General features: G+C 45.3%; 1 protein-coding gene across 1 annotated transcript in view; it reads right to left on the reverse strand.

Moving 5' to 3' along the window:
- Positions 1–1,944: 1,944 nt before the first annotated feature.
- LOC146356070 (uncharacterized) overlaps positions 1,945–18,546 on the reverse strand; it is a 69,340-nt gene continuing 52,738 nt past the window's right edge. Inside the window, exon 19 of the mRNA XM_084830011.1 lies at positions 1,945–5,294. Within this exon, the coding sequence (XP_084686137.1) occupies positions 2,230–5,294 (3,065 nt within the window). The 3' untranslated portion in view covers positions 1,945–2,229. The remainder of the gene's footprint in view (positions 5,295–18,546) is intronic.

Consider the following 18,546-nt stretch of genomic DNA (forward strand, 5'->3'; position numbering starts at 1 on the left):
GACTGATCAAGAAAGAGATCTCCGGGTTGTGGTGGGCAGCTCGATGACAATATCCACCCAGTGTAAAAAGCAAATCCCATGTTAGGCCTAATTAGGAAAGGAATGGAAAATCAAATTCCCAAGATCATACTTCTTCTCTGCAGTGGCCCCACACCTTTGGAACAAGTTGCCATTGGAGGTCGGCACTGTGGGCTTTCAAGGCCTTGAAAAGGTATTATTTTACCATAGTCTTCTCATGATATGATTGCTGTTGTTGCTGATTTTATTGTCAGCTTTTATTGTTGATTTTATTGCTATTTTATTGCATTTGTTTTTAATGCTTTTAATATTTTAACTGTTTTTTTGTGTTTTGTTGCTGTGAGCCGCCTTGTGAGGGTTTCTGCCCTGAAGGGTAGCCAAGAAAATTTTAAAATAAATAAAAATTATACAAATCTATGGCAAGACCACACTTAGAATACTGTGTACAGTTCTGGTAACTGCACCTAAAAAAGGATATTGTACAGCTGGAAAAAGGGCAGAAAAGGGCAACTAAAATGATCACGGGGCTGGAGCAACTCCTCTATGAGGAAAGGTTAGAACATCTAGGATTGTTTAGCTTAGAAAAAAGGCCCAAAGTAGAGGCGCACAAAATTATGCATGGTGTGGAAAAACTGGGTAGGGAACATTTTTCTCCCTCTCTCATAATCCTAGAACCCAAAGGGGTCATCCTATGAACCTGATTGGTGAGAAATTCCGGACAGACAAAAAGGACTTCTTCAAGCAGTGCATAGTCAAACTATGGAATTCACTTCCACAAGATGTAGTGATGGCCACTGATGTGGATGGCTTTAAAGGGGGATTGGACAAACTGATGGAGGAAAAGGTTATCAGTGGCACCTAATCCTGATGGCTATAAGCTGCCTCCAGCATCAGAAGCAGTATGCCTATGTATACCAGTTGTTGGGGAACATAAGGCAGGAGGGTGCTGTGGCACTCCTGTCCTGCTTGTGGGTTTCCCGTGGGCAGCTGGTTGGCCCACAGAATGCTGGACTAGATGGAGCCTTGGTCTGATCCAGCAGGGCTCTTCTTATTTCTTACCTAGTCCAACACACCTGGAAGGGACCAGGTTGAGGAAAGCTAATTCACAGAATTACTATCGAGGCAGTGTGCCTACGTACACCAGTTGCTGGGAACACGGGCGGGAGGGGGCTGTGGCACTCCAGTCCTGCAGGTGGGTTTCCCATGGGCAGCTAGTTGGCCACTGTGCGAACAGAATGCTGGACTAGATGGACCCTTGGCCTGACCCAGCAGGGCTCTTATGAATGCACCAGGTTGAGGAAGGCTGGCACAGAACCTCAGATTCTGGATTGCACCCTGCCCAACCCATCATTGCTGCATAGGAGGCACTAAGGTGGTTTCTACGGAGAAATAATTCCCCATCCGCACAACTCCAATGTTCTTCTTATTGATCCTCCCCTGGACTGAGACCAAGTATTTACTGAGGTGGTAACTTCTGTTTGGGTTGTACCCCTGTAGACAGAGTAGCTCACAGATAAAAAGAATCCTCCATAAAGAAAAAAAAAATCCCTGCACATAGAAAACAAATGTGCCTGGGAAAAGGCAAGGTTTGCATCCTTCTCCCTAAAAAGTTGGGCCTCTCACGTTGGGTAGAGATTGATTAGTTGCTTTAAGTATGGATGAGTGTTCAAAATCCTATGGGATCCAAGCTGCAGTGTTCAAGCTCAGACACAGGTTTCCCGCCTCAGGGAGAGGGAGGACATATTCTGAAGAGTCCTTTGGAGCCATAGGTGGGCTTCTCTGCTTTGTGGGAGTTCTGAGATGTCAGAAGATTGACACTTGATCTAGAAAATTAGTTCAAACCTTCTTGCTTGACTGGGATGTACATTTTCTTTAACACTTTTTTAGATTGTAACATCAGAAAAGAGGCTAAAAGCAGTTAAATTATCAGTCCTAATTTCATTTTGAAAAAAATCAAAACACCTGCAAAAGGTTTTAAGGCAGTTTAACAAAACTATCAAATAATCAGAACACTTTTTAAAGGCGGCGAACATTTCAGGCTGTACGTGTTTGTCAACTGTAGGATTATGTCAGAAAGAAAGTTATAACACTGAGGCAACACCACCAATAAGGCCTTGCTCCCCACATCCAGACTGGGACAGTGGCCACATCTCATTCAAGACTTTATCCAAGTCAGGGAGACAGTCTCCTCAAAAGTTAGGCCTTCTACATTCAAAACATTGCTATGGATTCCCCACCATGTATATTTATTTGATGCAAAATAAGGGTTCTTCTGTGACCAAAGCTCTTTCCACACTCCAAGCACTGATATGGTTTCTCCCCTGTGTGAACTCTATGATGGGATGTGAGCTGTGCGTGCTTTCTGAAGCTCTTTCCACACTCCAGGCATTGATACGGTTTCTCCCCTGTGTGAATTCTAAGATGTGAAGTAAGATGGGCTCTGCGAGAAAAGTTAGTTCCACATTCCAAACATGGGTATGGTTTTTCACCTGTGTGCAGTCTTTGATGTAAATAAAGACTAGAACTATAAGGAAATGTCTTTCCACACTCTGAGCATTTATATGGCCTCTCACCTGTGTGTACTCTTTGATGTGAAATAAGGCTTTTTCTATAGCCGTAGCTCTTTCCACACTCAAAGCATTGGTGTGGTTTCTCCCCTGTATGCTTTCTTTGATGCAAAGTAAGAGCGTCACCCCTACAGAAGCTCTTTCCACACTCCAAGCATTGATACGGTTTCTCCCCTGTGTGAATTTTAAGGTGCAAAGTAAGATGGGGTCGGTGAGAAAAGTTCTTTCCACATTCCAAACACTGATATGGGTTTTCACCAGTGTGCAGTCTTTGATGTGACTGAAGAGTAGACCTGTGACGAAATGTCTCTTCACACTCTGAGCATTTATACGGTCTCTCACCTGTGTGTACTCTTTGATGTGAAATAAGGCTTGTTCTGTATCTGTAGCTCTTGCCACACTCAAAGCATTTGTGTTTCTCCCCTGCATGGACTCTTTGATGCAAAGTAAGAGAATCACCCCTACTGAAGCTCTTTCCACACTCCAAGCACTGATACGGTTTCTCCCCTGTGTGAATTCTTAGATGTAAACTAAGTCGGGCCTGGTGGGAAAAGTTCTTTCCGCATTCTGAACACTGATATGGTTTTTCACCTGTGTGCACTCTTTGATGTGAAGAAAGTCTTGACTTATAAGGAAATCTCTTTCCACACTCCAAGCATTTATACTCGTCATCCTCTCCGTGAATTCTTTGGTGTGAAGTAAGCTTTGTGCTCTTTCTGAAGCTCTTGCCACACTCCAAGCATTGATACGGTTTCTCCCCTGTGTGAATTCTAAAATGTGAAGTAAGATTGGCTCCGCAAGAAAAGCTCTTTCCGCATTCCAAACACGGATATGTTTTTTCACCTGTGTGCACTCTTTGATGTACATAAAGACTAGAACTATAAGAAAATGTCTTTCCGCACTCTGAGCATTTATATGGCCTCTCACCTGTGTGTACTCTTTGATGTGAAATTAGGCTTCTTCTGTAGCTGTAGCTCTTTCCACACTCAAAGCATTTGTGTGGCTTCTCCCCTGAATGTATTCTTTGATGCAAAGTAACAGAGTAACTCCTACTGAAGCTCTTTCCACACTCCAAGCACTGATACGGTTTCTCACCTGTGTGAATTTTAAGATGTGAAGCAAGATGGGCCCGGAGAGAAAAGTTCTTTCCACATGCCAAACACTGATACATTTTTTCACCTGTGTGTAGTTTTTGATGTGAATTAAGACTAGACTTATAAGGAAACGTCTTTCCACACTCTGAGCATGTATATGGCCTCTCCCCTGTGTGTACCCTTTGATGTGAAATAAGGCTGGCTCTACTGCTGTAGCTCTTTCCACACTCGAGGCATTGGTGTGGTTTCTCCCCTGTATGCATTCTTTGATGCAAAGTAAGAGAGTCACCCCTACAGAAGCTCTTTCCACACTCCAGGCATTGATATGGTTTCTCCTCCAAGTGAATCCTCTGATGTGAAATAAGGTATGCTTGGTGGGAAAACTTATTTCCGCATTCCCAGCACTGATATGGTTTTTCACCAGTGTGCAGTTTTTGATGTGAAGTAAGACTTGACTTATAAGGAAATCTCTTTCCACACTCCAGGCATTTATACTCATTGTCCTCTCCGTGAATTCTTTGGTGTGAAGTCAGCTGTGCGCTCATCCTGAAGCTCTTTCCACACTCCAGGCATTGATATGGTTTCTCCCCTGTGTGTATTCTTTGATGCAAATTAAGGGTTCGACTACAAGTGAAGCTTTTTCCACACTCTAAGCATTTATACAGTTTCTCACCTGAGTGAATCCTCTGATGTAAAGTAAAGCGTGATCGCTGGGAAAAGGTCTTTCCACATTCTAAACACCAATATGGTTTTTCACCCGTGTGCACTCTCTGATGTGAATTAAGCTTTGACTTATAAGGGAATCTCTTTCCACACTCTCTGCATTCATATTCTTTGTCCTCTCTGTGAACTCTTTGATGTGAAGTAAGGTATGCATTCAACCTGAAGCTCTTCCCGCACTCCAAGCATTGATATGGTTTCTCCCCTGTGTGAACTCTATGATGGGATGTAAGCTGTGAGCTCTTTCTGAAGCTCTTTCCACACTCCAAGCATTGATACGTTTTCTCTCCTGTGTGTATTCTTTGATGCATTTTAAGGCTTCGATTATGGGTGAAGCTCTTTCCACATTCCAAGCACTGAGTTGGTTTCTCCCCTGTGTGAATACCTTGATGTGAAATAAGGCTTTTTCTACAGCTGTAGCTCTTTCCACACTCCAAGCATTTGTGCGGCTTCTCCCCTGTATGGACTCTTTGATGAGAAGTAAGAGAGTCACCCCTACTGAAGCTCTTTCCACACTCCAAGCACTGATATGGTTTCTCCCCTGTGTGAATTCTAAGATGTGAAGCGAGATGGGCCTGGAGAGAAAAGTTCTTTCCACATTCCAAACATTGATATGGTTTTTCACCTGTGTGCACTCTTTGGTGTAAGCTAAGCTTTGACTTATAAGGAAATCTCTTTCCACACTCGGTGCACGTATACTCGTTGTCCTCTCTGTGAATTCTTTGGTGTGAAGTCAGCTGTGTGCTCATCCTGAAGCTCTTTCCGCACTCCAAGCATTGATATGGTTTCTCCCCTGTGTGTATTCTTTGATGCAAATTAAGGTTTCGACGACGAGCAAAGCTTTTCCCACACTCTAAGCATTTATATGGTTTGTCCCCTGCATGAATTCTTTGATGTAAAGTAAAGATGTAATGCTGACTGAAAATCTCACCACACTCCACACACATATACATCGGCTGCCCTGTGTGCATTCCTGGCTGGGAGGGAAGTCCTCCTCTCTGGCTGAAACTCGACTGTGCACTTCCGAGAGGCACCTGACTGGACACTGTTAAAACAAATTAGGGAGATTAGAGGGATACAAACCTAAACCAGCATTGCAGTTCTTCTTCTGCTCTAAAGGATATGATCCATCCACCTTTCAGCAGCTATGAACCCTGAGCACCAAGAATGGAACCTCCATTTACAAAGGCAGTATATCTTTGGCTATCAGGTGCTGGGGACAAACAACATGGCCTGTTTGGGCACTTCTTGAAAGTTTGTATCTTGCCTTTCCTCCAGTGAGCTCAAGGCAGCTTAGAAGGTTCCCCTCCCCCATTCTATCCGCACAACAGCCCTGTGAGGTAGGTTACACTGAGAGGGAGGGTGTGGCCCAAGGTCACCCAGTGAGTTTTATGGATGAGTGGGGATCTGAACCTGGATCTCCCTGGTCTTAGTCCTGCACAATAACGGCTAGGACACACTGACTTTACGGCTTAGGATGGAATTTGCAATTACTTTTATGGAGGTTGCTAACCGTACGCAGTTCACATGTGCTTTCTGGAGTTTAAGGAAGGCTGGCATTGACAGGGGGGTTTTCAGGGGCAATCCACGGCAGATTGGAATCTCAATGCACAATGGAATCTCAGCACATAGGGAGAGGAAAGACAGACACACGCAGATAGAAAGTCTGTCTTTAAGTGTGGGGAAATTACCTGGGGAGGTGGTGGGCTCTCCCACACTGGAGGCCTTCAAGATGAGGCTGGACAGCCATTTGTCAGGGATGCTCTGACTTGGATTCCTGCATTGAGCAGGGGGTTGGACTCGATGGCCTTGTAGGCTCCTTCCAACCCTACTATTCTATTCTATGAAAGTCTGTGTGAGTGAAGAGGAAAAGGGCCACAGGAGTCACTGGCACTGATCTCCAACCCACACATGGCCTTTGGTACCAAAAATGTTCCTCACGCCTGCCCTACTCTTTGGGCACAAGCGGCATGTGACTCTATGCACCACTGTAAATGTCACCTGTACAGTACTTTTATTTACCCAAATGGTCCCCATCTCCCCATCTGCAAGTTGTCGGTATTTGGTACTCACTCTCAATGCTAGACTCCGTTGGGAAGGAAATATTCTCTTGGCTCCTTCCTGCTAGAGTCTGAAGCTCTCTGTCTGCCGCCACTGGGCTTCCCAGTTGAAAACTCTCGGCCTTGATCTTCCCCAGAGTTCTGCCACCTTTCGGATCGAGGGAGAGGGAGCTCTGAAAACCAAGTCTGATTGCAAGAAACGTAGAAAAACTCCAGACAGGACGGAGGGTAAAAGGGGAACCAGTGGTGAGTGGACACAAGCTCCACTGAGGTCAAATGCCTGCAGTCCCAAACATCACATAAGGGACTACCTCAGCCTTCTTCTCCCATCGCAGCTATTAGGGGGGAAAGGAAATCTGAAGCATTCAGTTCGGTAGGGTGCCATGGTGATGACATTGAGCCAGAAAACAGTGGAGACTGGTGGCTCCAATGTCATTTGGGCAGTGAATCCACTCCAGGTTTCAGTCAGAACTCTAAAGGAGCTATCCAAGGTGCTTCACACCTTGGATAGCTCCTTTAGAGTTCTGACTGAAACTCGGAGTGGATTCACCACCCAAATGACATTGGAGCCACCGGCCTCCATTATCAGAAAATATGAAACATTCTGGGGAAAGAAACATGGACATGTTGAAAAACCAACTCCAGTTCTACAACTGTGCATCAGTTCCTACACACAGAGGGGTCCTCTTATATACTTAAGCATCTACCTGCTGATCTCACTTCCTCTGCAGAGTCCTGGCCAAAGAGGTCTTCTCCATCTTGTCCCACCGAGGAGATGAGGTCAGGTTTTGAACTCATATGTCCTTCTTGAAACAAAAATATATGAACATATGAATCTGGTTCATACCGAGTTGATCTGGGTAGAGCAGTTCCACTTTTGCCTCTGGCAACATTCTTTCAGTTCACATACTTTTTTAACCCTCAAATAACCCATGACACCTGGGTTTGCACAATGCGACAAGCCACGCCCTTCCCCCCACACACACACACACCCCTTGCATATTCAAAATGGTGGCTCGCAAGTGTCTTGGAGCCTGAGAGAAAAAAACTGTAGTTTTGTTCAGGCTGTAGCTGTAGATAGGCCTCTCTCTCCATGTGTTCTAAACTGCTGCCATTGGTGGGAAAGTGGAAATTGTAAGGAGATAAAGAGGATGTGCTGGGATGTTGTAAAAGTTGGGATGTTGTAAGGAGATAAGAAAACTTTGCTGGAAGGTTTTGTTCCTCTATGTATCTGCTTCAACTGCAGAAGCCCCCACTAGCATGTCAATATCTGATTGGCTGACAGCTGTGGTGCAGTAAGAAATTCATGAGTATATAAAGGTTTGTTGCTTTGCTTTTGTGGTCCTCCTGTGTGCGCACGACCCACCCATTCTAGTGTGCGCTGCTCAAAATCTGTTTAATAAAGGCTTATAGTGTCAGAAGACCCCCAGCCTGCTGTGGTCTTGGGAAGGTCTGAAAACATTCCTCCTCAAGCCCCACGGGTGAATTAACCCACGATGGCTTATCACGATGCGTGAACCGGCCCACACGCTCTGCAGGTCAAAAGCAGAGTGGCAAAATTCCTTTTACTTGTCCTTGAGAGCTCAGCACTGCTGCCGCTTCTCTACTCCACAACACATTCTCAGTCAGCGCTCTGAGAAACAGGAAATGGCCACGTTCATTTCCTGCGCCACTGCACATGCACAGAATGAAAACTTTCTAGTGTGACTAGCTCTGGGGGCCTCCTTAAATGACCCCTTTTGGTCATTTTCTCTGTCCTGATGCTTGGGGGGGGGGATTTATGCTCATATGTGGAACCCAGGTAGTCTGGTATTGGCACGCGTCCGTCTTGCCCTGCTACCCTCCTTACCCTTCTGCACTTGTGGCGGCTGGCTAAAGGACTACTGAGAGGGAGATCAGAAGAGTGGATACTGGGAGAAGCCGGTACTCATTGTGGTAGCCATGCGGTGAAAATAACACTGTGTTTTGTGAGGCTGGCAGGCTGGGAGTTTGACTTAGATGGCAGGAGGGGGACACAGGCAGGGCTCTGCTGTCTCTGTCCCAAATGGCAGTCTGCCTGTGCTGCCTGGCTAGAAGAAACAGGATGAGGGATAAACTGGCATGGCCAGTAAGTTCTGGGCATTTCTCGATCGATACCTTGGGTTTGCTTTGAGGAATCACTTTTCTGACAGGAAGGCACACCTTCCACTACCTATCGACTCAAGTCAAGGAGATCCTTACCAAGAGAGCCCACCATCCCATAATTTTCCAGCATGGCCTCATAACCTGGATCCAGCAGGGCACATTCGTCCTTGGTGACATACACGGCCACCTTCTCAAAGGTTGCTGTTCCCTGAAAAGAAGAAAACGATTTCCTCCCTCAGAAATGCTTCCTAAAGGTAGGGTGCAAAAATGGTCTCCTCTCCACTCAGAATCTGAAGGAAGATGCAGCAACCAGGGACTGGATCCAGATTTAAGTTGGATACTCCACTGGTGGAAGTTAACCTCCCCTCCTTCCCATGGCAGTTACTCCAGCCCCCCGAAAATGCTAGAGTTAAGAGACCCTTATGAATGGGGTAAGCTGTGGATTGTGTGGGGGGATCCCCCCCAAAATGACAGAGGGGCCTTCCATTGACCCCTTCCTCTTTAGAAAAGCAAATCCTGGATCCAACCTTGGGTGTGTGTGTGTTTTATTCTGCAGGGTTTAGAACTCCATGGAAGATGCTCCATGCAGCCCAGAACTTTCCTATGGGGCAGCCCCACATAAAAGAGGAGAGATAGGCCAGTTCCTGTGAAATCAGGAAGAAGCCACTCAAGCTGCACCCCCCCACCCCGAAGAACTTTCTCCTACCTGAACTGGCTGCATGGCAGCTGTTTCCACTTCTGGGCAAAAAGGAGGGGATTTAGAACATCTCTCTGATGTCATTCCACAGCCTGGGAGGAGTGAAAAGACGGTTCCATGATTTCCCTCATTCATACACATTTAGGCCTAATTCTCAAGCAGTCAACTCGTTATCAATCCAGACTGTTAAGGGCAAAGGTTCTAGTCTAACCATTTCCCTGACAGACTAGGTTTCTATGTGTAGGGAAAGGTTTATATGCAGGAGTATTCCAATGTGTGGATGTAAGACCTGGACTGGATTTATTTTTTGTTTTGTCCTGCAATACCTGGCAGGAAATAGATTTTGTCCTGCAATGTCTGGCAGGAAATGGATTGTTAGTAAACAGTTTGCAGTCACGTGTAATGTGTATTACACACTAGAAAAACTCTGCATCTAAGCAATACAGTCTTTGCAACTGGTAAAGCCAAGTTCTGCAACCTATATAAATTGTACTAATTTGCATTGCTTTCCATACTTTATCTTATTATTTTTGTACTATTTTCTTTTTAGCTATTCCAAATTGTTTTAAAGCTTTGCATGTTTCAATCTCTGTTAAGATGCCATGAGTCTTTTTTTGAGAAAGGCATCTAATAGATTTAACTAATAATAATAATAAATAATATTTTGGCTTTTGTAGTCACAGGGGAAGGGAGCAGCAAAATATACAACGCAAAGAAGGTCCTGGGCTCAGACATTCTATTGAGGTTCTGAGATTTCAACAGTCATTCCTATACACCTTTGAGCATATCCGCAAACACATAAGGACTAGCTCCGTGCTCAGAAAGGGATTCTCATGGCACATGCAGTGCCATCCTATCTATTTCTATTCGTAAGTAAGCACCATTGAGTTCAACTGTACTTATACCCAGATAAATTGAGTGCAGAGGGGGGACTGATTTAAAGCAAGGAGATTTAAATCATAGAATCATAGAATAGTAGGGTTGGAAGGGAGTCCAACCCCCTGCTCAATGCAGGACTCCAAGTCATGATTTCAACTGGCAAGAAAAAAAAGGTTGTTTTGAATCACAGACTGGGATCAAGTTTCCCACTGAAACCTCTTCATGTATTTCCTGAACAATGGTGCAAATCTGACCACTAATAATTAATCTACTAATAAATTTGCTATGTTAATTTACTACTAAATACTGTCCGTTTTGCATCTGTTACTACAGAAAAGCCTGCAACAAGAAAAAACATGTCGCACAACCCTAATTATGGGATGGATGCAGAGACTTAACAGGGGGCCAGGGGCGCATTTAAATAAAACACAGCCATTTCATCATGAGTCATTCAAGTAATAAGCCCCAATCAGGTCCCGCGGGGAGACCAGGGTTTGGGGGGGGGGAACCTGGCTCCCGATTGGCTCGCTCCTCTCAGCCCTGCCTCCCGATTGGCTGATCCTCTTGAATGTTTGACCGGACTACGCTAGCCAACTCTTTTCTCCTGGCTCGCTTCGGTGCTTTTTAAACCATTCACGTGACCCATAGGGATTAAGCATGGGACGTTTTTCCTCCCACCATTTTATTTTAATTTCAACAAAAACCTTCACTTGCATTTTTTTTTTTTTGTCCATCGGGCAGCTTTAAAAGGCCCGGGAACAGGGCCAATTTTTTTTTTTTTAATTGGCAACCTTAATTATGAGAGAGAAGGAAACAGGGAGGGGGAGCGGGAGTGTGTTTAAATAACTACCATATCATTATTTCCAGGCTGAACCACAAAATAATAATGCAAGTAACCATTGAGACTACGGGTTGGATCCCATTAGTTCTGCTTAGAGGACACTCGTTGAAATCCATGGGACAGAATCAGAACCAATTTAAGCCCCACTGATTTCAATGGCCCTACTCTGAGCCCGACTAACTATGGATCCAGCCCGGGGAAGCGCCAGCCGGGCTCTTTCTCTCCTCCTCGAACTGGCTCCTTCCACAGATGCAGGTAAACGCTCCAAAGAGAAAGTGCAGGAGCGTTCCCAAATACACGGTTTCGCTGGCTGTTTAGATCCAACTGCAGCCTTCCTCAACGTGGTGTCCTCCGGGTATTTCTGCACTACAAGCCTCATCGGCCCCAGGCAGCACGGCAATGGTCGGGGATGATGGGAGTTGCAGTAGAAAAGCATCTGCAGGGCACCACGTTTGGGGTCTGCGTGTCACATACAACCCACATTATAGTAATGACCTCGAAAAACGCAGCCCCCCTGGAGGACAGCATCATCGTAATTATTGTTATTAATTACATTTCTATACCACCCCATAGCCGAAGCTCTCTGGACGGTTTACAAAAGTTAATCCCATCTGGTTGGGCAGCGGGGAGATAGACGGGACGCAGCATTGCACCGGGCAGGATCGCATCTCTACGCGGGAGGAGGCTGCTGGGGGGCTTAAAGGGGTTCCCGCTTCCTCCAAACGCCTCCTCCTTCCCCATGGCCACAGATCTCCCCCACCCCTAATGGGGCGCCCCCTTTACCTTGCACCTGAGCTCCAGCCTTCCTGTCCCTCTACAGCCCAGCAGGAAACGCACCTGATCACTTCGCATTTTTCGGGGGGGGGGGTACACAGGAAGGACCACCACCCCATTTGCAATTTCCCTTCTGCTCTAGGAAATCAACAGACCTCTTGTTGGTTTCGGGGGTGCGGCTGGGTCATTTGAGACCCTGGACTGAACGGTCTCGAGTTTTCGGGATCCTTTAATATTCCTGTTTCCCCCACACCACCCCAGCCATTCTGTCCTTTAAAACGTCTTTTGCATCCCTGATAGAGCAAACAAACATTAAAAAGGTAAAGACGCCGTCTTTAAATCCTGATTAAAATAAATACGCTGAGCGTATGCAGTTTTGCACTTAAAACTTACTTAAATTATGGCACCATCAGGAATAAAACTGCTGCTGCTAAACTCATTTACTTGGGAATAAACACCATTTTGTTGTGGAAGAGGAAAATGTATTTTTAAAGAATAATATAGAAAAAGAGCCATGTATATGCAGCGCCCTGACTTTAAATTGTTTTTAAACCTAAGAAGAAAGGATGTTGCAGTGACGGGTGGTAGCCCCACATGCCCATGTTGGCCAGGTGTTGATGCTTGGTCTGTTGGCCACTGTGCCCATCATGTGCCACTCTTTGGGAGGTTATTTTGGAAAGTGGGGGCTGGGCTTTGGCCCCAAAATCCAGCTCGAGGTGCACTACCAGTGGCTTAAACTTTAACCATGCTGGGGATTGTAGGACTTCTTTCTGTCCAAAAGTGCATGGGATTGCGCCCTAAACTTCCAAACTAAACTTTAACCGGTAAGGAGTCCAGCACTGTAAGCTTCTTCTCTTGCCTGCTTCACAAATTGGAGAACTGAACGCCCGGGACAGCATGGATGCTGGTGTCAGTGAAATTTGGGGCCATAGGGGAAGAAATGGTTCCATTTAGAGGAGAAGGAAAAAGAAATAAAGCACAAGACACTTATAATTACCTGACTGGCAAAGGGAATCAGGAGAATCTCCTTTCTGGACTGGGTTGTCCAAAGTTGTCAAAATGCTGCGGACACAGATGGTCCTTACTTGTTTCAATTTTACTTCCCATTTAAAAGTGGATTTAGACGGAGGGCCTTGCCAATGGGGCTTCAGAATTAGATTAAAGCTGTAGCACTTCTTGAAACTATTTTGGCAGCCATTTCTCTATACCCCAAGCTACTACAGAGATCATATAACACCTTTGCAAGTTTAAAACAATCCAACGTTTAAAAAGAAAACAGAGTAAAATCAGCAGCAGTGTAAAAATCTTTAAAAACCAGTAACGTGTTTTAGAAACAAAACTGCACAAAGCATACAAAGACCAGATTGCTCATGTGCTGGATCCAGATTGGGTGGGGAAAAAAGGGGACAAAAGTTTGGTTTGGACTTCGGAATAGGAGTTGGAGGGCATCTCCCTGCCTCTTGATGACTTTTCCATTTAGCTTACTAATCAAGGTTGTTGTTGTTGAGTCGTGTCCGACTCTTGTGACCCATGGACCATAGCACGCCAGGCCTTCCTGTCCTGCGCTCTCTCCCGGAGCGTGCTCAAGTCCATATTCATTGCATCGGTGATGCTATCTAGCCATCTCATCCTCTGCCGTCCCCTTCTAAGGTAGCCTTGCCCAATATTTCAAACAAAGGGGGTCATTAAGGGTACTTAGATTAACTGATTACCTTGCTGACCTGATAATGAGGGGCACACACTTCATCAAGGAGTCATTTTCTCCTCCAGGGCATTTAATTACTGAGAGCCGGTGTGGCTTGGTGGCTAGAGTGTTAGGACTGGGAGCGGGAGATCTGGGTTCTGGTCCCCACTCAGCCATGGAAGCTCACTGGGTGACTTTGGGCCACTCACAGACTCTCAGCCCAACCTACCTCACAGGTTTGTTGTGGTGAGGATGAAATGGAGAGGAGGAGGATTATGTATGTCGCCTTGGGTTCCTTGCACGAGGGAAAAAGGTGGGATATAAATGCAATAAATAAATAAAATAAATAATTAACCAGGGCGAAGGTACCTGAAACATATTTGCTACAGGCTGGGAAAAATGTGTCTGGCCACAGCCTGAAGAACTTCATCAGGAGGGCTTTAAACTGAATCCTGTGGGGGAGGGAGACATAAAGTTGAGGGTAACAATGGACGAAGGCTCATGGACCGCAACGGAGAGAACAGCTCTAATAGCGCCCAATAATAGTCCTCAGAAACATGTAGGAAGAAAGCCAGACTATGAAGCACGTGGTCTTCAGTGTCTATATACTAATGCCCAGAGCATAGGAAACAAACAGAACGAACTTGTGGGTTTCCCATGGGCATCTGGTGGGCCCCTGTGTGAACAGAATGCTGGACTAGATGGACCCTTGGTCTGATCCAGCGGGGCTCTTCCTATGTTCTTATGTAGTCCAACACACCTGGATGGGACCAGGTTGGAGAAGGCTGGTTCATAGAACCTTGTTGGGTATCAGCGTCCCCATCCACACACCCCGTGCCCGCCATATGTTTTTGGCCAGCCAAAGGAAGGCATGGCTGAGACAAAGGAGCCAATCCAGAGGCAGAGCTTGAGAGCAGCGAGCCAATCAGGAGGCAGGTTCCCTAATGACTGGTCTCCGCACTCTGTAGGAACCTGAGCGGGGCTTCTAAGTCTCCATCATTATTTGAATGACTCATTCTGGGTCTTGATGAAAATAAGACAAGTTAAATAGCACACACTCCTGGCCCCTTCTTCAGTTTCTCTCTCCCATAATCAGGGTTGCCACATTTTTTTTGTCAGCTTGTTACTGGCTCTTCTGCAGAGACTAACTGCAGCTTGAACATAAATAGCTATGAGGTGAAGCTTTTCTTGGCCTGGAGATAAAGTGATGAGCAAAAACCTTCCCTTGTTTAATTTTCTGTGTGCCAGAGGAGCAGAACCACTTGAAAAAGAAAAGGTAGAACCCTAATTTGTAAGGTCCTCCTCAAAGTCCCTCATAGCTGTCTTGAATGCCATTTTTGGGGGTTGGGGTATAAATCAAAGAAATAAATTATAGTACTATATCATGTCACATCTTAAGTGAGGGAGGGAAACTGTCCCTTACTGCAGAGAAGCCACATGTCACTTAAATATATATTTTTTTGGGGGGATAGACAAATGCTGAGTACTGCCCTGTCTCTTTTTAAAAGGTACTGATAAATTTCTAGTCACATCCATCTTCTTCCTCTTAAATGGAATCTTAGTTCATGATTATAAACACCAGGATTTTATAAGATTTGGTTCTTTCCACCCCCCTGCTCCCATCCTTTTAAACTTTGTTCATGATTAAGGGTATGCTTCAATTCTGCAGGGGCTAAGGAAGAATTTACTTCTTTACTTGGGTGTAAGTCCTGTTGAACTCAATAGAGTTTCTTTCTGAGTAGAAATGTATAGGATTGTACTGCATGCTTTCTGGGAATCCCAATACAAATTGGTGCCATTCATATTGTTGCAGAATTCAGCGGGATGGTGGCCTCTCCTTCCTGAATGCAGAATCTGAAGGGAGATGCAAAACTCTGCACCCAAGCAATACAGTCTTTGCAGCTGGGAACGCTGAATTCTGTGACTATATGCTTTCCCCCAGAGTTCCTGTAACTGCTACTTGATCCACTAAGTCATCTCTGTTGGTTAGGATCAAGTCAAGGATAGTCGATTCTCTAGTTCCTTCCTCTACTTTCTGTAGGAGAAAGTTATCCGCCACACAAGTCAGGAATGGCGCCAATTTGTATAATTTTCCCAATTTGTATTATTTTTAATTATTTGTATATTTTTGGCTTTGCTGGTTATGGGGGAAGGGGGCAGCAAAATATACATGGCACAGTAAGTCCTGGGCTCTGAAATGTTGTTCTGCTTCTGAGATTTTGACACTCACTCCCAAACACTTTTGAGTGTGTCTTCAACCTCTTAAGGACTAGCTCCCTGCTAAGCAAGCAAGCTGGGATTCTCAGAAAGCATGCAGTACAATCCTATACATTTCTACGCAGAAAGAAACTCTATTGAGTTCAACAGGATTTACACTGAAGTAAAGAAGTAAATTCTTCCTTGGCCCCTGCAGAATTGAAGCATACCCTTAATCGTGAACAAAGTTTAAAAGGAAGGGAGCAGGTGGAAGGCAAAAGGAAGAGGGGCCGACCAAGGGCAAGATAGATGGATGATGTTCTGGAGGTGACGGACTCGACCTTGGGGGAGCTGGGGGTGGCGACAGCCGACAGGAAGCTCTGGTGTGGGCTGGTCCATGAAGTCACAAAGAGTTGGAAGCGACTGAATGAATAAACAACAACAAATGGATTGCTTTATAATCTGCTCCAGAATTTTCCCAGGGATTGATGTCAGGCTGGGTGGTCTGTAGTTCCCAGGTTCCTCCTTTTTACCCTTTTTGAAGATAGGGACAACATTAGCCCTCCTCCAGTCCTCTGGCGCTTCACCCATCCTCCATGATTTCTCAAAGATAATAGACGGTGGTTCTGAGAGAGCTCTTCTGCCAGTTCCTTTATTACTCTAGGATGGAGTTCATCTGGCCCTGGAGATTTGAACTCATTCAAAGTAATTAGGTGTTCCTTGACCATATGCCTATCAATCTCAAGCTGCAATCCTGCCCCTTTAGCCTGTACTTGGCCTTTGCCAGGGGGCTCATAGACCCTCTTTCGGGAGAAGACTGAGCCAAAGTAGGAATTCTTCCACTTCTGCTTTTTCTATGTCATCTGTTATTCTGCCATCCTTATTTAATAGTTGAACCACCATTTCTTTCCTATGTCTTTTACTATGCATGTATCTGAAGAAAGCCTTTTGGTTGCTTTTAGCATCCCTCGCTAACCTCAGCTCGTTCTCAGCTTTAGCCTTCCTGATGCCATCCCTGCAATTCTGTGCTACTCTTCCTTTGTTGCTTGTCCTTCCTTCCACATCTGATATGTGTGCTTTTTTGTTTTCAGGTCATCTCTAAGCTTTTTGTGAAGCCACATTGGCTTCTTCCGTTGTCTTCCACCCTTTTTTCTTGTTGGCATTGTTTGTAATTGTGCCTTGAGAATTTTTAAAAAAAAATTCCCACCCATCTTGGACTCCTTTTCTTGTTAGAGTCGCTTGCCATGGGACCTTACTTATTATTGTTCTGAGTTTATTAAAATCGACTTTCCTAAAATCCACAGTACGCATTTGGCTACACTCAGCTTTTGCTCCCTTTAGAACCAAGAACTCAAGTATAACATGGTTGCTTTCCCCCAGAGTTCCTGTAACTGCTACTTGAACAGAGTCATCTCTGTTGGTTAGGATCAAGTCAAGGATAGTTGATCCTCTAGTTCCTTCCTCTACTTTCTGTAGGAGGAAGTTATCCGCCGCACAAGTCAGGAATCTCTTGGAGGGGCCATGTTTTGCAGAATTTGTCTCCCAACAAATATTGGGGGAATTGAAGTCCCCCATTACTACTACATCATGTTTCCGTGAAACATTGGCTATTTGCTTTTCAAAAGTTTCATCCTCTTCTTCTCCTTGATTGGGTGGCTGTTAGTAGACTCCGACCACCATGTGCCTTTTATTCTTTGATCCATTTATTTTAACTCAGATGCTCTCGATGGGGCTACCAAGCTCATCCTCCTGTATTTCCGTGCAGAGAGATGTATTTTTCACATATAGTGCAATCCCACCCCCCTTTCTGTTCCTCTTGTTCTTTTTGAATGAGTTATATCCTTCAATTGCTATATTCCAGTCATGAGAGTCATCCTACCAAGTCTCAGTTACACCTATCAAGGCATAATTTCCCTCCTGCATTAAGAGTTCAAGCTCGTTCTGTTTGTTTCCCATTGTTTCTGGGTATTAGTATATAGACATCGAAGACCATGTGCTTCATAGTCTGGCTTTCTTCCTACATGTTTCTGAAGACTATTATTGGGCGCTATTAGAGCTGTTCTCTCTGTTGCGGTCCATTTTTACCCCCAACCTTATGTCTCCCTCCCCCACAGGATTCAGTTTAAAGCCCTCCTGATGAAGTTCGTCATGCTGTGGCCAAACACATTCTTCCCAGCCTTTGTGAGGTGCAGCCCATCCCTTGCCAACAGCCCATCTTCCAGGAAGTATAGCCCGTGGTCCCAGAATCCAAATCTCTCTCGTCGGCACCACCTTCATAGCCAGTCATTCACCCGGAGTATTTTTCTTTCCCTTTCTATCCCTCTTCTAACTAATGGAAGGATGGATGAGAAAACTATCTGGGCCCCAAAGTTCTTGAGTTTCCTTCCCAAAGCTTCACAGTCTGACGTGATTTTTTCATAGCTCCGCTTGGTGGTATCCTTTGTTCCCACATGGATGAGAAGAAAGGGCTTTATGAGTGCAGGCAACCCTTCAGTCACGTCTCTAATCAGTCCTCCCGGGAGACAGCATACCTGGCAAGTCCACAGGTCTTCGCGACATACTTGGGTCTCGATCCCACGCAGCAAGGAGTCTCCCACTACTACTACTCTTCTCTTCTTGTTTTTGTAGGCCTTGGTTTCATCACCTCTGCTTGACTGACCTTCAGCCTCTTGTTCACTCTCATGCTGGTTTCCCTGTAATTCTTCCTCTGCAGGCTGTCTTCCAGTCTCACCCTCAAGTACCTGGAAACAGTTCCACAGCTCCACTGCTTCCACTGGCGCAGAGTGGCATCTAGTTCTTCTGCTCCTAACTGTCACCCTTTCCCAAGGAGTATCCTCTACTGCATTTTTCCTCACCTCAGCGTTTTCCTCTTCTGCCTCAGCTTGCTGATGC

The sequence above is a fragment of the Heloderma suspectum genome, chromosome 2, assembly GCF_057233095.1.
Source record: "Heloderma suspectum isolate Gila_16-S chromosome 2, 16-S_ref, whole genome shotgun sequence".
In the NCBI taxonomy this organism is placed as follows: Eukaryota; Metazoa; Chordata; class Lepidosauria; order Squamata; family Helodermatidae; genus Heloderma; species Heloderma suspectum.